The sequence below is a fragment of the Papio anubis genome, chromosome 10 (assembly GCF_008728515.1).
Source record: "Papio anubis isolate 15944 chromosome 10, Panubis1.0, whole genome shotgun sequence".
NCBI classification, from domain to species: domain Eukaryota; kingdom Metazoa; phylum Chordata; class Mammalia; order Primates; family Cercopithecidae; genus Papio; species Papio anubis.
In genome coordinates this window covers 99979619-100005598 of record NC_044985.1, presented here as the reverse complement: position 1 = coordinate 100005598, position 25980 = coordinate 99979619, and the positions used below count along the sequence as shown (strand labels likewise).

General features: G+C 39.7%; 1 protein-coding gene across 1 annotated transcript in view; it reads right to left on the bottom strand.

Annotated features, from left to right (window-relative positions):
• Positions 1–3553: 3553 nt before the first annotated feature.
• XRCC5 (X-ray repair cross complementing 5) overlaps positions 3554–25980 on the bottom strand; it is a 97726-nt gene continuing 75299 nt past the window's right edge. Inside the window, exons 17-21 of the mRNA XM_021923965.2 lie at positions 18410–18519; positions 16578–16674; positions 14791–14858; positions 5458–5532; positions 3554–4660 (exon numbers count right to left, since the gene is read on the bottom strand). Of these exons, the coding sequence (XP_021779657.1) occupies positions 4646–4660; positions 5458–5532; positions 14791–14858; positions 16578–16674; positions 18410–18519 (365 nt within the window). The 3' untranslated portion in view covers positions 3554–4645. The remainder of the gene's footprint in view (positions 4661–5457; positions 5533–14790; positions 14859–16577; positions 16675–18409; positions 18520–25980) is intronic.

Below are 25980 nucleotides of genomic sequence, written 5' to 3'. Positions count from 1 at the left end.
GTCCTTACCCACAACACAAGCTGCAGTGCAAAGGTGAGCGGCCCTGGGCAATGTAAAATGGAAGGCTGTGGACAGGGCCTGGGTCTGGAGCTGCTTTCTCAACACTCCAAGCAGTACCCGTTCACACAGTCAAGCAGCTCCTGTGAGTTCCCTTTGGCTGAGAACGTCCTGTCTTCTCCTGGGCCACCCTGCCCACAGATAAAATGTAAGTGATTTATTTTGTTGCTTACAAAGGTTAAGGGACTTGCGAAGGTCACATAACTGTTAAATGCTATTGACATCTGGATTTAATAAACCTAAAATATCTAACATCCAGGTGGCTATTTAAAGCACTATGTCATTATGCCTCTTGAAAGGCAGCGTAGTCCTGGGTTACGTTTAAATGAAGGAGCATTTCTTTCCTTTCCGAATTGACTGCAGAAAGGCAACTATCTAAGCAGGGATTAGCAATTCTACTTCTGACCAGGTGAACTGACCTATATGGGGTAAAACTGCAGGGTGGGGGAAGCCCTATTTCCCCATCGCCCTCCTAATATTCCCCTGCCTACTATAGGTAGGACTTACAAAAGTGGCTGGAGACTGAGCTAGATTTATTACAGGTCGTTAAAATCCCTAATAGGTTGTTTAAACATCATATACGTTTCCACTTCCTGCTCCATGCTGTCAACCAGGCACAAGCACCACCGCACTTTTTTTTTTTGAGACGGGTGTCTTGCTCTCTTGCCCAGGCTGGAATGTAGTGGCGTGATATAGGTTCACTGCAACCTCCGCCTCCCAAGGTCAAGTGATTCTCCTGCCTCAGCCTCCTGAGTAGCAGGTATTACAGGCGCCTGCCACCACGCCCAGCTAATTTTTTGTATTTTTAGTAGAGATGGGGTTCTGCCATGTTGGCCAGGCTGTTCTTGAACTCCTGACCTCTAGCGATCCACCCGCCTCTGCCTCCCAAAGTGCTGGGATTACAGGCATGAGTCACCGCGCCCAAGGGCCTACTCTTTCCAAGCAGGCCCAATGAGACTTCTTCCCTGTCTTAGGCTTGGCAGTCAGTTGGTGGTAAGATCTGGATGTAGGAGGCAGATGACAAACCTAAGCCATGAGCCACAACCTAGCTGTTCCAAAGATCTCTGAAATAAGCTAATACAAAGCAGTATGTTGATTTCCATTTTGCTGTCTGCTCCTTGTGCGTTTAGCTCCAGGAGGGAGTTAATAGGAGAGGGGTGGGTGGCAAGGCAGGATATGACCATTCCTTGGGCCCTGGTTGTGATACTAACTTAATATAATCAAAACCTAGGGTGACCATATAATCTATAATCCGTACCAGGACAATTTTGAGAGTGAAAAAGAGCACTATTAATTATGCTGGGTCAACAATCCATCCTCCGTAAGCTGGAATGCATGGTCACCCTGTTAAAAGTAAGAAAACCTACCCTGGGTCCTACCCTTACCTTTGATCTCATGGAGACTTTAATTTTTATGTATAACTAAGAAAACCTAAGTCCAATAACAATAGATGATTACAAAGAAGACAGCACTGGAATACTCAAGGTCTTAGAAGAAATAAGGTTAAAATAAAAAAACAGCAGCAGACCTATTTAAAAGTTATGTGGCTGGGTGCAGAGTGGCTCATGCCTATAATCCAAGCACTTGGGGAGGCCGAGGTGGGCAGGTCATTTAAGGCCAGGAGTTTGAATCCAGCCTAGCCAACATGGAGAAACCCCGTCTCTACTAAAAATACAAAAATTAGCCAGGCTTGGCAGTGCATGCCTGTAATCCCAGCTACTTGGGAGGCTGAGGCAGGAGAATCGCTTGAACCTGGTCAGTGGAGGTTGCAGTGAGCCAAGATCGAGCCACTTGCACTCCAGCCTTGGTGACAGAGTGATACTCTATCTCAAAAAAAAAAAAAAAAAAAAAAAAAAAAGTTATATTCTGCCCAGGCCCTGGATTTGGAGTTTTCATGAAACCATCTCATTTGTAGAAAGCATTTTAGGTTACAGTACTTCTATGGGCATGCTCTTACTAAGCCTGTGAGGCAGGTCACAGGTTTAGCACTGTGACAGAAGCCATGCAGCAAGCAGCAGAAGCAGGACTCAAGTCCAGTATCTGGGTTAGCCCAGTGTTTCCTCCTGTACTCATGCTGTGTCCCCTCATGGCATCTGCTCTGCATGGGCCACAAGCTTGTGTCCTGAACTTAGAATATCTGGGGGAAGGCAGGGGACAACATGAAATGACGCCCACGGGAGACAGGGAACCAAACAGAACATCTGTTGCCTGAATCAAAATTAACTGCAAAGCCAGTCATTAGCACTGCACATCATCAAAACAGAAGGAGAGATCTGTGTCTATTTATTTTCAAAGTCATCCTGGACTTGGGGAAAAAAAAATGCTGCCTAATCCCAACACGATTTTTCAATTAGTTTTCCAAGATTCTAAATCTTTTATGTAAATTAACTGGCAAAGGATTAAAACCCAACATTTAAAATAGTGATACTTAATGAGGGACAGCACATACCATCAAGGGGGCATTTGGAAATACATGTCATCTGAGTTGTGACTTGGGTGGGGGGGGTCACAAAGAGGATGACTCCTTTTCAAGTCAACAAATTTTAGTGACATAGAAGAAAAAGGTGACAGGGAGCATAGTCAGTGACTTGCAATTACAGACAAGCCTATCATTTGTGGGATTATTGGGTTTCTGAGGGGCAGCCCATGGCAGACTGAGGACAATACAGCACTTGCTGTCCTCCAAGGCTACACTCAGCCGAACACCTGGGAGTTCTGTAGATCTGCCAATCTCATTTCAGGGAAACAGGACTTTCATGTGTTCATGCAAAACATGCTGTCCCTCCTCAAAACAGTATGCTCTGATGAAGTCTACATAGCACATACACTGTGCCTGTATGAAATGGATTTGGAAAGTACATGACTCATTTAGTTCTTTCTCTCCTTAGCCTGTGAAACTAATTTCTTCCTTGAGGTATTCAGATTTAGGTGAAACAGGGTTAGAGAAGCACAAATAATCCTGCTACATTCAAACCAAGTCAAAAAGTATCAGAAGATCTAAAGGACTAAGTTGATTTAAACTTTTCCTGGCATGACAAAAAGACAGATGTTTCCAAAAAGAAATTCCCCAAACTGCCAAAGACAGGGGCTGCTGACAGAGCCATACTTACTGAGCTGATTCATATTGCTGGGAGGATCTGATAAGAGTAATGAAGATTTCAGAGATAAAAGTTTCTACTCTGTGGTTCTAAGAATGTCTCAGTTTTGTCCAAGTCACAAACAACCCCTAGGCTTTAACTAACCAGAAACTATGATGTCATCCTCTGTTGGGGTTACTTTAAATGGGCACCTGTATGTCAAGTTTGATGCAAGTGTGTATAGTATTGACAGGATGGCCTACAAGCCCAAAGTAAAGCACTCCTTTCTCTCCTCAGCTAAATGAATGATGTTCTACCTTGCAGATCCATTTTCAATCAATGGATAAGGGTGTTCAATTCTCAGCAGAGCACGGAAGAAGTCTTTTGCAGACAATAATTAGCAGCAATTCACAGAGAAATGAGTCATTTATGCCTTTAATGTTACATGTACAAAATAGTGTATTAGCGACCACTTAAGAGGGTGCTGAAGACAGAGGTGACTGGGCACCAAGAAGTCTGTACACCAAGCAAAGAGGAACTGGAACTCAAGGCAAGAATGAGGACAAGAAAAAAGGAGAATAAGGGCTTTGTTATTTTCTTATTTAGTAAAGGAGACATCATCCAGAAAGATGAAAGCTGACTTAGGTAGAAATGGGAAAGACCGAAAAGTTACCTAAGTGTTTTAATATAACGAAACTTTCTCTCCTTGAGGCTCTCAAGTAGAGAATCGCAAAGTGATATAATTCTAACTATTGTAGTAAATTTCTCAGTTTTTGAGTTTTTAAAGGTTCACTGATATGGCAGAGACTGGGCCAAAAGAAGGTCTTTTCTTCATGAGCCCACCATCATAACTCACTGCTTAAAAGGAGTATGAAGGGAAATTGTGCTCCCCTTCCCACCCCACTTAAAGAAAACCACCTATATATAGAGCCAGAGTAATGTGGTAACTAAAAAGCCTCAACTAAAAAGAGAAGTGAGTCCGTCGTTACCCATGGTTTTCCTAACCCAGCTGCTTGTTGGGAGGAAGCAAATGCTATTGCTTGCTCAACATCAGTTGTGACAGTTGTTGGAGGATCAGGCAAAGGAGGACTCTGGAAAGGGTTAAGAAACTCATCAATAACGGTGCCATGGTTCCACATGAGACACTAATCACATCACAAGGGCTGCAATTGTCACCGATATACTAGTACTAGGTCAAGAAGATAACTACTTTCCAGAACTTCAAAGCATGTATGTAATATACAAAGATCAGTAAGACCACAGAAGAAATAATACACCAACCAGAAAATAACAATGACTCTTTATAAACTTGTATGGGGTCTAAATTATCCCTTGTAATATATATGTGTGTATTCATTCCACAGAGAATTAAGGTGATCCGCCTTCGGGTAACCTGCTGGGAATTTCTTGAGCTTTTGGCTCCCCTTGAATGGCTGCATCCAACTTGTTTTGTTAGAACTCCCAGCATCACAGCGATGGCAGCTCTCTTAGATTCCCCATACATCCACGACCTATATCATGTCCAACTGTAAACAAGAACAACACACTTAGAAAGGAACCAGGACAATTTCATACCACTGCTTCTCTGGTGAGAGAGGGTTTAATGAAAATGACTCTCTGCGTTGGAAGACATGCATGTACTTGCTCATTTATTCACCGCTCACTATTTTAGGAGTTAAACATCCAGGTATCCACTCATTTTAGTAATGAGAATGTCTCTAAAAAAGGTTGACATCATAGTATGTAGTGTTTGTTGGACAGCTGTCATATGAAGCTTAAAGGCGGGAAGTTTCTAAACATTAAGGATAGATATAAAAGACAATATTTACTACACAACTTCTCAGGCATCAACAACATGGTGTAACGGGGTCCAGAAATCCTCAACTGCCTATCGGTCTATTTTGTTTACATTAAGTTAATTGAAAACATTTAAGAAGTAGCCTTTTTAAAGGCTGTTTTTATTTGTCAACCCACACAAACTGCATGTTGTATTACTTATTTTTGGCTAAGAGCAATTTCAATGAATTACAACATTTTGCTACTAATGGAATAGCCTCCCTAGTTCTTTTTCAGCCCTTCAAAGGAAAGGATTAATCTGAATGAACAATATAGCTGACACCATGAAACACAGGAATTTCCATTACGAAATTACCTATCTGATTAAATGTATAATGGCAATTAATAATGGTGTAGGGATCTTCTGGTGTATTGAAAATTAAAACACAAATAAGCAACAAGTCTATGATAATCAGCCTTTGTGGCTGTATTTACAGCTCAGGCAACTTCAATCACAGAACACCAGGTGCATATTAAAAGTACTTACTAAATCGTCCACATCACCACCTTCTTCAAATACAGCTGCTGTGTCTCCACTTGGTTTGTCTTTGGGGGCCAGAAACTGTAAATAGAAAGTCAGTTATCACACCAAAATGGTATTTTTGCCCCTTTGAAGGAGGGAACAATCTGCTAGCATTGCCACAGGGAAACCTAAGGCAGCCTGCTTAGCAAAGTCTCACTGCAAACCGCCCAAAAGAAACATCATCCTGGCCTAAGTTCCTTTATTTGGCTTTGGGTGAGAGGCCCAGTTTTGAGGTTCAAGTAGTCCATACTAAGTTATCACTAGAAAAAGTGCTCATGAAGAGGGGGGAAATGACATGGCTTGTCAAGACAGTGACTATGTGTAGGGTCCTGTATAAGCATGGTGGACATCTGCTGTTTCCAGTTCTGCTTCCACAGGAAATAAGTTGGCTAGCTAAGGTTAAGAAAATAACCAACCATCCCAAACTAGTATGCTCTTTTGAAAGGAACATGAGAATCAAGTCAAAATTAGAATAATCTCAAGTTGAATGATGAAGAACCAGGGGAAAAAAAAAAAAAGATTAGAATAATCTATTCTTAAATTCCACTGTGGACAAAAGCAGTACAAGGGGGACTTCTTATGAGAAATGGATGAGAAAACCGTTCAGCATCACTGTTCAAGATGTGGAGCTTCTGAAAGGCAGATATGTAATAAAACATAATACAACAAAATAAAAACAGATACATAATAAAAGTCCAGGAAGTGAAGTCTGTGAGGATCTAGGAATGACACTCAGATTTTAAAAGGGTAGTCAGGTGAGTGCCCTTGAAACTTATCTGAACACTCTTTTTCCATCCTGTCCCTCCAAGGGATAGCAGTGGGGAGCCTTTTCCTTCAAGGCATGTGGCAGCTGCCTCTAAGAGCTGGGTTCTAGCAATGCGTATCTATCTAGCAATGCGTATCTATCCTAACACGAGAAGGTGATCTTCTGGTAGCAAGCCTGCCTGTAGGAGTGAGTGTTTTAGAGGGGGCAGTGGAAGGTGGGGCACTTCTACTTTTCATTTGGGGGCCAGAAACAGTAAATAGAGTCAGTTATGGTACCACAACTGGCTGGCCCCTAGAGGCATTCTGGCATTCCTCAGGGTGAGAGTGCATGGAGCAGGCATGCGGTAAGCGAACCTTTCAGCCCACTCATGCTCTCCTGTAGTTGCTTCCACCCAAGAGGAAAAAGTATAGTTATACTTTCCTCACTCTCTCAACATGAAAAAATGGTAAGAACTGCCATTCTCTACATTCCTGTTATTTTTATGGTACAATGGACACAATTATGACCTCTGAAACCTAAGACCTATAAACTAAAATATGTCTCTTTAAAAAGTCAAACCAAAGTCAACCATGAAATATGAGGCTGCATGCAGCAAGTTTCAGGAAGCAAGAAAGCTCTGGCTGTCCTTCCATTCCTCATATACAAAAACACACACAGGTAACAAAGTGGTAACAATGGAGGTCATGTCTGCCTTAAGGTACAGGGCCTTCGTCAGCACCATGGACATAATTGTTTGTTGACTCAACCACTCTCTTGGACTTTGTTTTCCCTCAGTTAAAACTACCTCACTATTCATTAACTTCTTTTTTGACTGAGCGAATAAGGAATTTATCTTCTTTTAAGGACATTTGTGGATCTTTCCATAGTCCTTTGTTGACCCTAAACTGGGCCATGTGCAAGACTGAGAATCTATGATGTAAGAGACAGAAAATCCCACAATGGGAGCAGACAATCTGTAAGGAAGCTTCTGTTTCATTCATTCTATTTATTCTGGGTGATTATGAATAAAGATATCTGAGAGTCAAATACAGAGAAATGAATAAAAAATCTATACATTCACTGGCATATGATTTATGTGTAAAGGTTAAATAAACTGTACTTTATCCTAGATACTGAAATTGGTTTTAATTTGGGGTTTTCTGGGTTATTATCATACTTTTTATGTTGTACCTCTCCTCTCCTACTCATTATCATTAACCCCTGCAGGATTTTTGTGATATCACGACTATATGGCTACAGGATAAGAATTATCCAGTTGAGGCAAGAGAATAAAAAGCAGAGTTGCATCCGGCCATAAATCTCTGTGGGGCCACAAATGACCAGTGTCTTCCAAACATCTGAAAAACTCCATGGGCTCAATGGTTCTGTAGTCCACTACACCTTGTATGACCCCTTACTTAAGGACTTACTGATGAATCTAGAAAAATCCCTGATGTGTTTTGGCACTCAGCCAAATTTAGAATTTGCGATTCTAAAATCTCAAATTCCCACTCCCTACCAACCTGCAAAGCCCCCTTCACACTGCAATTAAAGAATAAGTTAACATAGGACTGGTGGCACAGTATGACCACGGTAGATATACTTAAGCACAAATGGTACATCTCTGAGACTAGGCCAAATTCCTAGGAAGAAAGGAGCAGCAGCAAAAATTTTCATCAAGTGCTAAGTATTGTCTGCAACTGATTTGCCTGACAGATCTGCTTCACATTTCTGTGTAAGCAAATTATGTTTAAAAGCTGGGCTGCCATCCATTATCCTTCCCAATGCCCCAGGCAAGGCTGATCTCTTCCACATATCACTCCTCATCATCAGTGTTTGTAACTGTAAGTAATTCCAGCCAATGCAGTGACAGGAAAGCAAGATAGAGCAGAGAACTCAATGACTGGCCTGCTTTCTCAATAAAAGCAAGAGATTCTCTGAATCTCTTCTGCAGAAAGGGGTAGGAGTCAACTCTCATCTTTTTTCATGTGTTCCTTCCCTCTGCAACATGCTGAGAAAGTAGAGAACAGATAGAAAGGGCACGTGTGTGACATATTCCTTCTTCCTCAAACCACCATCACTTACCCGGGGTTACCATTAAAGTGCCTCCTTACCTGGAGAACTTTATGAAATGGATAACCTACTACTTTTCAAGTACACTGAAATATAATCCTGGCCACAAGCAGAGAAATGAAATCAATAACCTCTATATAGAAACTCCCAGTCCTACCTCCCCATAAGACTAAAAAACTAACTATCATCTTGTGCTCAGACCCTTACCAACCCCCAAAGTAAAAACACATGACCTCCACTGGGTTGTTTCCAACACCATCAGGTGATTCCAAAGGATTACTCACAATCTAGATGTGTAAAAAAGCATCAAAAGTCAGTTTGCATGTACTCTGCCTAAAATGACATATATTTGGGTTTCATTAATGCCACTAGTAGCTTAATGGATGCTATAAACACTAATATGGTGCAAGAGGGAAATCCTGTAGCCTAGTGTGGAGAACACAACCCTGTCAGTTTCTCAGGAACCCTAGGCAAGCCACCTGACCTTTTCATAACTAATTTCCCTCAAAAATAAAATGTGACTACTACTACTTACCATACCTATCTTAGGGGTTGTATGAGTCTCAGATAAAATAAAGTATAAAAAAAGTATTTACGGTATTTTAAGTTTTATGTTCTAATTCCTAGGAATACACTTAACATATGTCCACCAAGTAATATATACATACAGATATATATATGTAGATATATATCTACAGCATCTTTATTCATAAAGCCAAAGGATAAACAAGCAAATGTCCATCATTAGAAGAATGGATGAATAAATTGTGGTAAAACCATAAAAGGGACACTACATAGCTATAATCACATAATTGGTGAAAAAAGGCATGATTCCAATTATATGAAGGTCAAAAACAGGCCAGACGACTCTCAAGTGACAGAAGTCAGAACAGTGGTTCCCTCGAGGGATGGGGCTTCTGACTGGGAAGGTACCAGGGAGCCTTATGTTCTATTATTTTGATCTGGGTGGTGAGCACCCAGGTATATGGTGTAAGAATTCATCAAGTTGCACAGTTAAGATCTGTGCATTTACTATACACATGTTCTACCTCAATAAAAAATTTAATATCATATCTTAAATGTATCAAGTCTTAAATAAACTATGGGTAACACTGTGATATTTTCATTATTACTTTTCTTGTACTAGCAAACTACACCAGAGAATTAAGGCAGAAAATGAAAGCAGAAAAGAGCAAAGAAAAATGTCATAGGGTCCAACAGGGGCCAGCAGTTTGACAAAAATGCTCTCAAGAAATGATTCTTAACCTTTGTCTTCAATCCTTCACTAAGCTTTGGAGAATTCCTGTGCACTCTCACACACAGAACTGGATGTCCTCTTGACAGAGGGAGCATGGGCATCCTTTCTCTAGGTAGATGTGGTCGGTGGCATTATAAGTTGAAGGCATGAAGAGCTGGCACCATGGTGTGGTGATAAGGTGACTGTAGCAGGCATCTGGGGGTCTGGATTCCAGTCAATTCTGCTGGCCACTAGCTTGCTGTGAGGCACTGAGCCAGAAAACTTTACCTCTCTAGACAGGGGTGTTGGTAAAATGGCCACATTGCTGTCTATTAATGTCTGTGATACTAAGGTGGAAAATCCATAAATGTCAACAATAAAGAAGGATAAATTAGGCAGTTACAAGAAAAACAAGTGCTAAAATAACTTTTTTTTTCATAGAGCTTACATCAAATAATTATTTAGACATAGCTCAGCCTCTTGGAATCTGGTAAAAAAAAAAAAAATAATAATGATCCCAATGCCATGGAGATAAATCCTCTTTCTTCACTGCTTTCTCAATACTAAAGGATAATGAAGGACTAGGGCAGTGCTAGAACTAGATTCCAGGCCAGTGACTTACTGTGAGCTCTCAGACACACCACTCAACCTCTTCTACCCACTACAGAGCCGGGAGAACTGACAGATGAAGGGCACACAAAGGCTATACAAAGATTCTACCAAACAGCAAATGCTAATGCCATATCTCATCATACAAACTAGAAACAGAAAAAGTGGATGAACTGACAGCTTATAACAATAATAAAAATGAACATTAAAGAACGGTAATATTTATGCCTAGGTTTCAAAATTAAATGAGAGGTACCAGGAAACTTAAAAGAAAGTGACTGTCTAAACTTATGCCATGGAAAAACTTTCTATTTCTGTAGCAGAGCTGACTTCCTTCTATTTCTCAAAGGATCATACAATCCACATACTTCTAGAACACACTGGAGGGTAATAGCTCTTAAGATGTTATACAAATGTAAAGTTGTAATTTAATTTTCACTTAAAATGAACATCCCTGGATAATTACTTCCTTTCAAATGTCAACATTTAATAGCAAGAATTTGACAGCTTGCTAACTTTAAATAACTTACGGGAAGTACCTCAAAAGAATTTAAATGGACTGTGAGGATTGTTCTTTAACCTCACTGATTATAGTCAAGTTTCCTTAAATGATTATTTGGGAAGTGACCAAATTGAACATTTGAAGGCAATATAAATGAATATTTCAGTGCATGGTCAAAAGGGATTATACTTCTCTCACTTGGCTAAGAGAAATAGCTAAAGCATGTCTCTTCTATTAAAACCACAAGGAATCAGCTTCCTTGAGCCAGAATCTTCCTCCGCAATTCTCCCCATTATCATCTACATGTATACTCTTTTTTCTACACTTCTCTCCAAAAATCAACAGATGCCATTTAAACGCATTTTCAGGCCAGGAATGGCTGGTATTACATGCCTATAATCCCAGCACTTTGGGAAGCCAAGGTGGGCAGATCACTTGAGGTCAACAGTTTGAGAACAGCCTCGCTAACATGGTAAAACCCCATCTCTACTAAAAATACAAAAATTAGCCAGGTAGGGTGGTGAGCACTTGCAATCCCAGCTACTCGGGAGGCTGAGGCACAACTACTTGAACCCGGGAGGCAGACGTTGCAGTGAGCCGAGACCATGCCACTACACTCCAGCTTGGGCAACAGAGCAAGACTCTGTCTCTAAATAAATAAATAAAAGCATTTTTAATATAAAAGATCAAGTTTTCACTCTGGAAAACAAAATAAAGGGTTCATGTGATATTAAAGCAGACACAAAAGCATAATCTCACAGTAAGGCACGATATAGTGACGGGGGGTGGGGGGGTACTCACCACTACACTAACAAGAACTGACAGACATAATACAGTGTACACCGAAGGTGAGTCAAAATTACAGGGTCTACTCTATGACTTTCCAGGTTATTCTAACCACCACCTGGTTCTAGGCCCAGAAAGTCATCTGTTGAAATGAAGCAGACAGGGACTACTGTATTTTAGAAATGACTGGTCCAAGATTCCACTTACAAAACTTAATCCACTTGAAAATGAAGGTCTGGTGTGGTGCACAGGAACACGCATTTTAATTCTCTTGCTACCTCCATGAGCTCCAAGTGTAACCTTTACCTTTCTGGGGCTTGGCTTCCCAGAGGTAACAGGGATGGTAGTTCCTGCTCTTGGTAATTCTTAGCAGATAACTGTGAGGATCACCGAGATAATACTGGGCTCTTTGGTTCGGGAATTGAATACAAGTAAAATTCTACTACTCTTATTTTCTACCATTATCTAGATATGATGTATATAGTGCTCTAGGTACACACCATACAAAAACAGTTCTTTAGAAGTGAAAGAGTTATATAAATACCTGGCATACATACTACATTGGCTGAAGCACTGATAAAAGTAGGGGGGAAGAAAAGGAAATGGCATTTTCTAGATGTGAAAGAGAGTCTGCTAGGTGAATGTGCAATGTACTTCTTTTGGAGGCTATGAGATAATATATATCAAAGTGCTTAGCACAGAGCTGGTACTCAATACATTTTTGTTGAATTTCCTAACTTCTTATCTGCCATGACAGTGAAGTTCAGTGTTGCTGGTAATACTGGAAGCATACTCTCTGTGCCTTGACTATCGAAACACTATGCTCTAAAGGAAGAAGAGGCCAGTTAGAGCCAAGCAACCCATGGCTGAAGTAGAAGAGATTCTCTCCACTTGTTTTTTATGATGTTCTCTCTATTCAAAGATGGTGACGTTTTGAGAGTTTTTTTTTTTTTGGAGACTGAGTTTTGCTCTTGTTGCCCAGGCTGGAGTGCAATAGCGCGATCTCAGTTTACCCCAACCTCCGCCTCCCGGGTTCAAGCGATTCTCCTGCTCCAGAAGAGTTGTCTTAAACTACAACTGACATCAGTTCTGGTGATAACAGAATTATCTAAGGACATCATCTTATACCTACCCGGTCATTAACTGAAATTTCTTTCTATAGCTTCATCATCAGACATTAAAATTCCTCATGCTTATGCTCAGTGCCTTTACATTTCAAGGAAGACACCCTATTTGCATTATAGAACAAGCCTTGCACAATTTGCAAGTGCATCATCTGTTTTCAGATTTCTTTCCTGTCTAATACTCTGGGTTAACTTTGGCTAAGATGTGCTGCTGGGAGGAAACACAAGCTTTTTTAGGTCACGGCTCCTCACTTCTTCCAAAAACTCTAATATGTACCCAATTGTCACCTGGATAACAAATTTTCTTAATGTAATAACAGCAAAAAAATATTTTTCCTGATTTACTTGTTTAGCAAAAACTGATAGGTCTTCACGCCATGTGACAATTAATATTATGTGTCAACTTGGCTAGGGTATGGTCCCCAGTTGTTCCATCAAACACTACTTTAGATGTTGCTGTGAGGGTATTTTGTAGATGTGATTAACATTTACAATTAACTGATTTTAAGCAAAGATTACTCTTAATAATATTTGTAGGTCTCATCCAATCAAGTGAAGGCCTTAAGAGCAAAAGCTGAGGTTTCTGCTTCAGGACTGTAACATAGAAATCCTGCCTGAGTTTCCAGCCTGCTAGCTTGGTCCTACAAATTTCAGACTTGCCAACCCTACAATCACACGAGCCAATTTCTTAAATTCAGCTAATAAATCTCTCTCTATATATATGTGTATATGTGTGTGTGTGTGTATGTGCACACACACACACACGCACACATATACATTCTCTTGGTTCTATTTCTCTGGAGAACCTTGACTGAAACAGCCCAGTTCAAGGAGGAGATATTATCAAACATTGTATAAAGTGACAAATAGAAATAAAACCAAACAGTTAAATGGCATACTCAAGCCCATGGTGCTCAGTACTGACTGTGGCAGAGGGTACAGACACCATGGAATCCCTTCTGAGATATAATCACCACCTTACAGTATGCTTTGAAAATTCCAGGATCCTACTCCCTGAAAGTAGGGATGACATCTGTTTTGTTTTGTTTTTTTAACAAAAATCTTTTGCTAGGCAAAGTGCTTAATAAAAATTCTTGTATATTTTAATTTCTCTTTCAAACCATACTATGGTTTCTGCCAAAAGCCTTACTTAGTTGAAAATTGAAGATATTTAAATTTTGGCCTGAATTTAGCCTTCTGATTAACATTTCCAGCTTTGCGTCTGTCACTTCCCTAACAGATTCCTATTCACCAGCCCCAGACCAAGCTCTCCCTTAGTGTGTATAGTTATTTTCTGAGTCTCCGTTGTTTGCCTCTGCTCCATTTTAACTGCCTGAGCTTCTAGAGGACAGGGGTGCTGTCTTATCATCCAGCACAGTGCCTAGCGCACTGTAGAAGCTTAGTAACTGAGAGCTGTCAGGTGCCAGCAGGACTACATTAGTCAGTGACTGTAACTGAAACTGAATGTTATGAAGTACATACTTCTGAGCTATTCAACTTAATTCATTAAAATTTCATCACAACCTTGAGGTACAATGAAGGATTACTGAACTAAATAACTACATGTATTTGACTCATGGCTGAATCAGATTCAATACACACCTAACAAGGAGGCCTAGGCCTAACAATGTGTGCGAATAAAAAGTTCATGGGGACTGCACGGGGTCTTTTACTGAAAATACCTGGACGTCCCTTATGCTAGAATACTAGTGTTTCTCTATTCACTTATAATACAATCACCGGAGGGGTTTTAAAATGCAAACAAACCGGCTGTGCTCAGGACCCATCTCAGACTAACAGAATGTCTAGAGTAATTCTAATTTTTAATCAGTATTAACAACAACAGCAACAAAAAGAGGGAAGGAGGGAAGGAGGGCTCACCAAGTGACTAATGTGTGGCCAGGGTGGGAATCACTGTGGATTTCATAGCCTTTACCAGGGCTGAGGCTAAGTTTGTGCACTATGGAGTTCAACAGCATGCTCTAGAGGTACTGAAGCTGGGATTACAGATGAGTTCCAGAAATATAACCACAGCCTACAGAAAACTGAGTAAGATTATAATTTCTCCCATGAGGATGCTGTGATTGAAGCAATTTACATACTGAATACAAAATGAGTACACTCATTTAGTTACCCATAAAATTTAACTTCTTCGAGGGCATCAAGAAAATAAAGTCCACTATAATAATTCAACTGAAGACAAAGAGTTACCCCTCAATACCTTTTTGGCTTCGTCAGCTGTGACAGAACTTCCAGAGGCTTCCTCTTTGGTGATGAGAGTAATTCCATCTAAAAAGTAATTCAGAGTAACATCTAAACACAGAGATACAACCCCAATCCCATTTTCCTTTCCACACCTCCTCCCACCTTTGAGTTGGAGATTTCTTTTTTTTTTTTAATAGAGACAGGGTCCCACTATGTTGCCCAGGCTGGTCTCGAACTCCTGGGCTCAAGTGATCCTCCCAAGGAACAAAAGTAGGTCCTTGAATAATGTTGTTTCATTAAAACATTGATGAGAAAAAAAATGGTTTCATTATGTGTCATTTTGCTTAAAGTCAGAATTTTCAAGAACCTATGGACAATGTTAAGGGAGGACTTACTGTAGCACATAGCAGAAGTTCAATAAATAAATGATAATTAAATGATTGTATGCTTTTGTTCAAACCATCAGGCACCCAATATGGAACTATGCATACATTTTGTCTTGTGGCCATGTTACTGCCTATTGATAGAGTGGCCAGAGGACTAGGGAGGAAGAAAACATGGTCTTCACCAAGGGGCATGTCTATCATTTAGGATAGTTCATCAATTTTAGCTCAGTAAGAGCAAATCAAGGGTAGAAAATCCACTCTTTAGTTTGCTCTTCTTAAGATATTTTCCTCCATCAAATGGCTGATGATACCTGACATACTGTCCGAAAAGCATATGTATTTAACATCTATTTGTACCTATGAATGGCCTTGGCCATCTATATTCTGTCCAGTGGCATATAAGCTATCAGAAAATATGGATTTTGCATATGTCCTATAAGTTTCTTTTCAGCAAATATACTATAGGCATTCAATAAATACCAAAACCAATCTCCTTCTTTTACTGGGTCAACAGCAGACACAAAAGTGATCTGAGTAAGCACCCTTCACTACCCATTCCAATTCCTTTTGTTCTCCAGTGCAGAAGTGAAAGGGCTGAAAAATTAACTGTCAGAAAAACGGTTACCTGTGTGATGAAGAGTTACCCATTAGAAGGTGGACAGATAGGTATGCAACTCTTTTTATACAGAATTTGCACACAAAGAGAGACTGAAACAAATTGTGCATCTCTAGTATAAGTGAAAAGTTTCTCTGTCTCATAAACATCATCATTTTCATAATATGTATTTTAAACAAGAAATATCTTATACTTGGGTTCTAAAAGAAAATCAGGTCATGTTCTAAAAAAGGTGGGGCAAAGGGCATGAAAAAAAGCAAAGATCAAGCCTAACATTGAAAGAATGTGTGCTGTCTTCTTTCTGAGTTTAATTTGCATTGGTTGCTGTGAAAGTGAGGAACTGAATGGTTTTGGTGCATGAAGATGCTGGTCCGCTGAAATAGAAAGTCCAAATATATGGTAACCGAAAAATAGCAGGGAGATAAAATCTGGGTGAGGTCAACCAAAGGGCTGTGGATCCAGCAGGAGTGAAATGGCCTAAGGATCTGAGAAAGCGGACAATGTTCACCCACACAGCTGCTCGATTCAACAAACAGAAAGGCACAGCCCTGAAATAGGTCACACTGAGTAAAGAGTCTAAGATGGAACTTACATGTTTATTTATTATTTATCACTTTGTATTTATGCTTATTAAGGGAGAGTTTGAGTTCACTGAACACTGAGCATTTCCCAAAGCCATGTAGAAAGTCATCATGTTTCCCACGTAACTCATTATACAATATAGTTTATATTTAGAATTTATATGTATATTTAGAATAAAATAGCCTAAGTATTTACAGAAAAAGACAAATGACAACTTACCCTGAACAACAATTTCCCAGAAATGATTTAACTGTTTAATTTCCACTTTCTCTCGAAGGGCTTTCAGGAAGTTGTTAAAGCGCTGCTCTTCTGAAAACTGTGGTAGCAAGTTGGGGTAGAGGAGGCGGCAAGTCAGAGCAAACACAAAAACAAATTCAGCCCCAGACCAAACAAAGTATTGTATATTCTGAAGCACCTTACTTATTACAAAAAAATAAAATGTTCTTCTTTGGTACATGGGAAGCTGGCATTCCAAACTGAGGTGTGTTCACTGGGGACCAGAAATCCTTCCATCTGTGGAAGGCACAGAGCTTCCCAGATTCAGTTTTTTTGTGGTGGCCTAGCTCTTTGTTCTTAACATTCAATGTAGAAAATCTCAAACAAAAACAGAGAACAATTTTGTGAGTGCTCACACACTCATAACTCAGCTTCAATAATTATCAACTCAAGCTGGGCATGGTGGTTCATTCCTGTAATCCCAGCACTCTGGGAGGAAAGGTGGACGGATAACCTGCGGTCAGGAGTTCAGGACCGGCCTGGCCAACATGGTGAAACTCCATCTCTACTAAAAATACAAAAATTAGCTGGGCGTGGTGGCATGCGCCTGTAATCCCAGCTACTTGGGAGGCTGAGGCAGGAGAATCGCTTGAGCCTGGGAGGCAGAGGTTGCAGTGAGCCAAGATCCGTCACTACACACCAGACTGGGCGACAAGAGCCAGATTCTGTCTCAAGGAAAAAAAAAAAAGAAAAAGACAAAAAGAAAAAACAATAATCTCTCCATTAAGATTGAATGATATGTCACTGAAGTCTCTTCTGCTCCTCTCTCTCTCTGTCGTTTTTTTTAAGAAATACAATGTGACCTGGTATTTTTAAGGACACTGGGTGGCAACCATGCACAGAGGTGTTGTAAGACACCCCATCTAGCCTGGGTAGTGCTTTAAAAAAACAATACACTTTTACTCTCTCTCTCCATCTAACCAAATCTTTCTCTACCAAACGGAATCATCTGCAGGCTTGTCCTGACTCTACTTTTCCAAAATTTGTCTTTATCTGAAGAGTATTCAGGTTATCTACTTCTGGATCTTTTATTGTAATCTAATTTTAATGAATTTTCTATTTTCTTGTCACTCTTTGTAAACACCTAAATTATTTAAGCATTAATTCATTCATACGTTCAGCAAATATTTAATAAGTACCCACACAAGAACATACACTACAACTGTGCCCACTTTAAAAACATACTTTCTAATTTAAACTTGCTCACTTCTTACCTAAAGATACAAAAGCCTATACAAAATTTGGAAAATGTTTAGAAATATTCTCTAAAAATTCCTAATAAAACAATCAAACAGACAAAACCCACACAAAAGGCATGGGAGGAACTTACGCTCAGTGTTCTTTTTTTTCCTGACATTTAGATCCCTACTCCTTCTTCATAAAATCTTTCTCAATAATTATACCAATATATATTTTCCATCAATTTCCCTAAAATACCCCTTCCTTTACAATAATGAGCAGGCCACCAGAGGTTATAATGGAAATGTCCTTGGTTCCCTAAATAGGAAAAGAAAGCAAAGGCCAGGGCTTCCATATAATAAAAAGCCAACTTTCAGGGATAAAACATCCTACCTACTCATCTTTATTCCACCTCAGAAATGACAGTGATAGTAACATGAGTTTAAGTCATTTCTAGTTCCATTGGCATACACTGCTATTCACATTGAGAATGATAATTTCCACGGCCCAGGCTCATTTCCGGGATGCTGTATGCCTCTTTCCCTGTGATAGTGGCCAACTGTTTAGGAAGAAAAGAGATGCAAGGATAACAATACCTTAATGGCTTCTTCTCGGAAGGCTCGGATGCAGTCCATGCTCTTCATAAAATATGGTGTTTCATTAGTATCCAAAAACTGTTCGATGTGATTTATGAGCTGGTTACTCGCTAAAACATAAGACAACACATTTTCTTAGATTTGAGTGATGCTTGAGAGAGGGTATGCTTCTGTGTTTGTGCCTATAAGTATGTATTATAGTTCACAAGACTCATGGTCAGCAAGTACAATTGCCATACTTCTTTTAGGAGAGAGAGGAGATGCAAAATCCTGATTTCAAAACTCTATATTTGAGAAGTCTGAATAATACCTATTGATATTTGTCAATAAATTAATTTCTAAAATGCTGAGAATTACAGTTGAAATACTCCTTTTTGGGATATCAGAACCTAGGTTGTAGATGTTTTTAAAATTGTTGTTGTTGTTATTTTATTTTCCCCCAGAATTTAGGGGCCATTTGGATAATTCAAAACTGCCTTTCCTATTGTATTCACAGAAAACAGATCCTCTAGTCCCTCCCCTAATTCTACTCAGGATAACTGTCGAACAGTGCTGGGCAGTGAAAAATAACGAGCCAGGGACACCCCATCTTCTACCAATCCAAGGTTAAATTAGGAAAGATCAGCCCCAGTCTTAACAAAATATCCCTTTTGAATGAGAAATCATTACTATCTCTCTTATGCCTTTAGCTGGACCTGAATATTCTCCCTATTGCTCACCACTCCAAAAGCCACAAATACTTAATAAACAGTAACTGTCAGCAAGCAATGTCATAAATGCTACAGAAGGAAAAAATGCATTCACAGTGTTATCATTTCCAAAGTAGGTTACAACTTATAAAGAAACAAAAAGTTATTCAGTATGAATAAAAAGCAGAGGAAAACGGAAATCTGAAAGTCATGAGCAAGCTTAATTTGCTGTGCAGATCAAAACTGACCCTTAAGATCTGTGTGGAAGAACAAATCAGGGAGATGTGGGTATTCATGCCTAAAGGCTCCCTCTCCTGTGTCCCCTCAAACCATTCACTAGCTGTGGCTGTTTGGCAATTTATGCTGAATGTTCAAGATATTCTATGACTGCATGTTTCCCCAAATCCCAGCCCCCTGTGAGCATTCTAGCAGCTACGTGTGTGTGCACAGTGCTAAAGAAAACTACTTTCAAGCTTTACCAATAAAGACCCCAGGCCACTAACTCTGTGAATCACAGTGACCTGAACATTACTCAACGCCTTCCTTATTAAAAACATGAAATCGGTGCTAAGAATCTACTTATTTCCTAAGGACCACATAGCATATAGAAATGATTACAAAACTGGATGAAGTATTTTTTAATACAGCAATTTTCCAGCAAGGGAAAAATATCCCCAGTAACCGTTTCATCCCTTCTACCAACTCGGAAATTATGATCTCCATTATAAGAAAGCACTTAACAAACTTGAGGGATTAAAGAAACATTTCCCTGCAATTTCAGAAATCTTTACCAACGTATCCCGCAGAAGGGAATTAATATCCAACTACAATTCAAAGTAGAGAATGTTCAGATGAATCTTTTTAAACAAGGTAAATAATACAACCCTGATTAGTAGGCAGAGCAGAAAACCATCAACAAAAACTCAAAGCAAACAGAAGTTATCTCCCCTTTTCAGCTTGAAAAGCAAAATAACAGAAATGTTCGGTAACAGAAAGCGGTGTACTTTCCCAGATCATTTGATAGAAAGTTCACTCGAAGTTACATATCTGGGCACAAATAAAAACCTTTACAGGCCAAGGACAATAACCCTAGAGACTCTAAATTCTCCATTTCTTTTGAAATGAGAATAGGAAATCTTAGGAAGCTATAATGGAAACGTTTCACTTTGTTTGATAGTATATACTTACTGTATGACTACTATGTAGAAGATACTATGTTATGTTCTGTGGGAGAGAGAATTAAGTTGAAGATAAGGCCCTTGCCTTTGAGGAGTTTGCAGTTGAATAGGGGATATAATGCATTTACATAAAATTAACACTGGGAAATAATGTGAAGAGAGCTATGAGTTTTAAGGAATTATATTAATTGGTTTGAATTTTTAAAAAATCTTTGGTGATTACAGAAAGTTTCATAAATCAATATGGCTTTTTAGTTAGGCAATGAAAAACAGAATCTGGCAATTACACAGCAGGAAGCAGAATTAGCCTAAGTATGAAGAAGAAAGCACAAGGTGTGTGTGGAGAAAAGCAAATGGCCTCATACATGGACAGAAATAGGGGAAGAAAAAAGAGTGAGGATTAGACAGAAAATGGCTGGAGGAAAGGGAGTTCCAAGAAGACAGTATATGTGAGAGTCCTGAGGTAGGGGGTAGAGCTTGGCTCCTTAGAAAGTGTAGAAGAAATAAGAAATTTTAGCGGTTGGATAGTGGAAAGGAAGCTGAAGAAGGTGGCTAAGAAGAATTAGTCACAGAGAGAGAGAGAGAGAGAGAGAGAGAGAGCGCGTGTGTGTGTGTGTCAGGAGTTCATGGCATCACAGATACTAAGAGAAGAGATTACTCAAAGGAAAGAGTTGTCTGCTGTGTCCAAACTATTGCAAAAAGACTACAAGGAAAAGAATATAAAGAGCATAGGTAATTAAGGATAAAAACATAGGGAATCCTAAGAGCCTGGAGCCCATGAAATGACTACACAGGTACTAAACTGCTTTGCGAAAAACCAAAGCAAAACAAAAAAACAAAACAAACCACCAGCTTCCTGACTCATTTTATCCTGAACTATGATAGAACACACAGACATACACACACACACACACGCACGCTATCTTACAGAGAAAAATATTCAAAAGAAACAAAAATAAAGCAAATACCCAAGCCAACAATCCATTTGCAATGATAAAGGAAAGAAGGTAGTCCAGTCTGCCGTAACTTCTTTATAAAAGGCAGTAGAGCAGGAGTCTTAATACCCAGTTTCTTTGTAAAAAATGAAGTCCTAATGTATCTGTGGGCCTATTTGGATTTAGTTTTTCTTATTTACACGTTAGACTGTTCTGCTCCTTCCTCCAGAGGGTTCACAAACACAGATGGATAAACATATCCAAACTTCCAATAAACCCAGTGAATACAAAGAACCAGATTTTGGCCTTCTAGGAATACTCAGTTACATGGCTTGTAAATCTGGTCCATGATTCTAAATTCTGTCCCTCTACCCAGACTACTTCTGTGGATCACTGACTATGATGAACCATTTAACACCAGGGAATAGCTGTGATGGATGATGTGTGAATATACTGAGTATCAAAAGGGATATAGACAAGAGACTTCCCTTCCAAAGTTTTGTGGCAGTTCACATTTCCCTGCCATTTTTACTAAAAGTAAAATGCAGAAATGGCTAACAAAAACAATATTCCACTTTGGCTGGATTACGCTTTTGATTCCCCTGCCTCACATAAAGGAAACGCTGATCATCAGGATGCTTTTCTCTGCTTCTACATCAATTGCAGGGCTAAGGAACAGCTTATCAGTCTTCAAACTCAGTAAATCACAGCCCCAATTATAATTCACCAAAATGCTCTTCAAAATTAGTCAGTGACGGCCGGGCGCGGTGGCTCAAGCCTGTAATCCCAGCACTTTGGGAGGCCGAGACGGGCGGATCACAAGGTCAGGAGATCGAGACCATCCTGGCTAACACGGTGAAACCCCGTCTCTACTAAAAAATACAAAAAACTAGCCGGGTGCAGTGGCGGGCGCCTGTAGTCCCAGCTACTCGGGAGGCTGAGGCAGGAGAATGGCGTGAACCCGGGAGGCGGAGCTTGCAGTGAGCTGAGATCCGGCCACTGCACTCCAGCCTGGGCGGCAGAGCGAGACTCCGTCTCAAAAAAAAAAAAAAAAATTAGTCAGTGACTCAATAATACTCATTAGCAGCTAAAATAAAAAATGGCCATTGGAAGGGCCATCCATCTTAGGATACTAAGTCAGGCAAATGGCTGTTACTTATTTCCAGGACTACTTCAAATGTCTGTTTTGGATTTTGAGGTTTTAGATATGGGCATCATATACTAACCCAGTATCTCACATGAGTACAGATGTTGATAACCAAAATCAATCTCAATACTTCAGTATCATATTTAAAATGTTATCAAGATTTAGAAATGTTACAGAAGAGGAAAATGGCAAAGTTTTCTTGTTTAATCTGAAATACACATTCTTCTTCTCTACTGAAAACATTTACCACCACCCAAAGTCCCATAAAATGGACTACACCTCCCTTCTCATTGCAGTCACCAAGGTCAAAACACCCAGGGCCATGTGCATGTCTGCCTCTGACTTACATTTACTCACTACCTCTGTTCTTTGCAAAGATGTTTCCAGCAAAGTGAAAGGAAGTCATTTATTGTGGGATTTTCTCCTCCATCTGACAGAGCTCAAAAAGCAGTAAGTTCCCTCATCTGTCACAGATTATATATAAAAGACTGTGAAGACACCTCAAACAATTTGGCTGAACTCAGCCATCATTTAGGATATTTCCCAATTTAATTCTTCTCACTTTCTCAATGCCTCATGTAAATGTAACTTATTGAAATGCTGTACATTTTGCAAATGTCAGCAGTTAAATAACTTTTAAATGTTAAGAACAAATTTATGGCCGGTCACAGTGGCGCAAGTCTGTAACCCTAGCACTTTGGGAGGCCAAGGAGGATGGATCACTTGAGATCAGAAGTTCGAGACCAGCCTGGCCAACATCGTGAAACCCTGTCTCTACTAAAAATACAAAAATTAGCTGGAAAGCGCTTGAACCCAGGAGGCGGAGGTTGCAGTGAGCCGAGATCATGCCACTGCACTCCAACGTGGGCAACAGAGTGAGATTCCATCTCAAAAAAAAAAAAAAAAAAAAAAGAAGAAAGGAAAGAAAAAAACAAATTTATATAGCCAATGACAATCGCATCTTTGTAACACAAAATTAAAAGTGACAATAAAAATCAAGCACTTAAATCAAAATAAGTATAAGGACAGGTAATTCATTACTAAGAGAATAAAAAGGAGTAACGCCCATCAGCAAATAAAACTCCAGGCAAGCAGTCCAGTCTACCATAAATTAAATCCACGTGTAAATTACAATCATTGTTTAAGCCAGAAACTTGTAAAATATATTTGCCTGATATTTGCCTGTTTTAACACAGGCAATTTAAGAAACGTATCAAAAACAGGCTTTCTTTATGCCTCTTTACTATCGGATATAAATTGGCCACTGTGGGTAGAGGCAGTATGTACATCAGTCAGGGTCCAACACAAACAATATAAATCATTCCAAATATTTAACACAGGAGATTTAAGACAGGCAATTGTTTCCCAGGTTATGAAGTGTGTTAAAGCCAACTGAAAATGGTGCTGTAACCCAGGGATTGGTAACGGCAAGAAACCCTTAGCATCCCTTGGTACACAGGAAAAAGAAAAGAAAGGGTATAAATAGAGCTCTGAGGACCAAAGATGCTACCCAACACAGAAAGGGAGGAAGAGCTACCCTGGTTTCTCCCTCCCTACTTCCCACCAGTATCTCTCATGCTGAACCCAGTAGGAAGTCTTTAGACACGGGAGCCTGGAAAATGCAACCCACAGGAGCCAGCTCTGCCCACACCTCCCTCAGATGCAGGGCATACAGAAGAAGGGAGGGGGAGGAGGGGATCTAAGGGCACAGTGTGTTATGAACTCACAAGGGGATGGCCCATTTTATGAACTGGATATTTCCAGGAGACAGAAATGCAAGGGATCAGGCTGGGCCCAGTGGCTCACGCCTGTAATCCCAGCACTTTGGGAGGCCAAGTCGGGTGGATCACCTGAGGTCAGGAGTTCAAGACCAGCCTGGCCAATATGGCGAAACCCTGTCTCTACTAAAAATACAAAAATTAGCTGGGTGTGGTGGCACATGCCTGTAATCCCACCTACTCAGGAGGCTGAGGCAGGAGAATCATCTGAGCCTGGGAGGCAGAGGTTGCAGTGGGCCAAGATCTCACCACTGTACTCCAGCCTGGGCGACAGAGTGAGACTCCATTTCAAAAACACAGAAATTAGCAAGGCATCATTTAAATTATAAGGGAAGCTAAAATATGCAGGTTTATTTTTGCTAGCGAGGTAGAATACAATGAAATTCAATTAAAAGTTACTGAAGAAGTTCAAAAGCATATTTAAAGCTTTTCCCAGCCATTTTTATTTTTTTAAAAAAGCTATATTTCTGTAAAAAACAAATTACGTAAAAAAATATTGTTTTCACTTCTACTTGAAACATTTTTAGAGCTACATACATTTCCTTTCCTTTGGGTCTAACATGGTTGTGACATGCAACTGTGTGGACCATGACAATAAACAAGAGGTAATGGATGCAACTGAGCATTTCCCATGGCATTCTGGTCCTCTCAGAAATCAAATGTACTTCTGAAATTTTAAGTACAAAAAGAAGGTATCTTAAATATTTTTTCTCTAAATCACACACACACACAGACACAAAATGCTGACTTATTTCTTAAACACCCTTCTTTCTGCTTCCACTTCTAAAGAGTTCGGACTGAAGAGTGCTCTTTGCTCTTGGTATTCTTTGTTTTTTAGTTGTATGGTCTTTAATGAAATATTCTTATTAAGGAAAAATAAATCACTGGATGGCAACAAAAGAGAACTAGGAAAAAAGCATAAGCTTGAGTAACCTGAAAATGACATTGGAATCTGTCATCTTTTTTAAGCAGCTGGACTGAGAAGCAGACATAGCTCTGCTCTTTGCCTTAGCCTGCCCTTCTTCCACCTTCTAGAAACTATTCTGTAAGCTCTTTGCCCCAAACTTCCTCAATCTAACAAAAAAGAAGTTCCCTGCCTCCCTTTCAGAACAGAAAAATCAGTAGATACGACAGAGAAAACACCACAGACATAATATTATGCGTGACCAGTGGCACAGGAAATTGGACTAAGGTATGCAAAGTGCTGACCACCTCAACACACAGATGCAGTCCTGTATTTTTAAATTATTATTACTATTCTTACCAATAACTAAAAAACTCAATTAAAACCTCACCATTTAAGTTCCACAAGTTCAGTCAGAGCCCATTTTTTCATGCTTAATGATTTTCTCATTAAGTGCAGTAATTTCTTACAAATTGCAGTAATAAAAGTAAGTCCGGCTGGGTGTATTCCCCCCTTTTATATGCTGCCTTTTCATTGATGTGTTAAATTAAAACCCCAGGCACAAGGAACAGACTAAATGCAAGGTCTTTATTGTCAGAATCCATTCCTGCAGACTATGAGATCTCTCTCCTTTTATTTCTGTTTTTATTTGAGCTAGCTGTGAATCCTACTTTGTAGCCACAGGAAGAATAATATGGAAGGTCTCTTGGCCTTAGCTCACTCTGTATAACAAATATGGTACTGGGAGCTAATGAGAAACTAGAAAAATGATATCCAGTTAGCCCACTGGCTGTAAGCTCATTTTATGTAAGACAGCATTATGATATAACATTTTTATTGTGATGAATAATAGTTCTCATCTTAAATAGCCTGGGTTATGACCAGATCTGTTACCAGGTCAGCTGGCAAATTTTAAGTTTCCTGGTAAGTGGAATAGTTC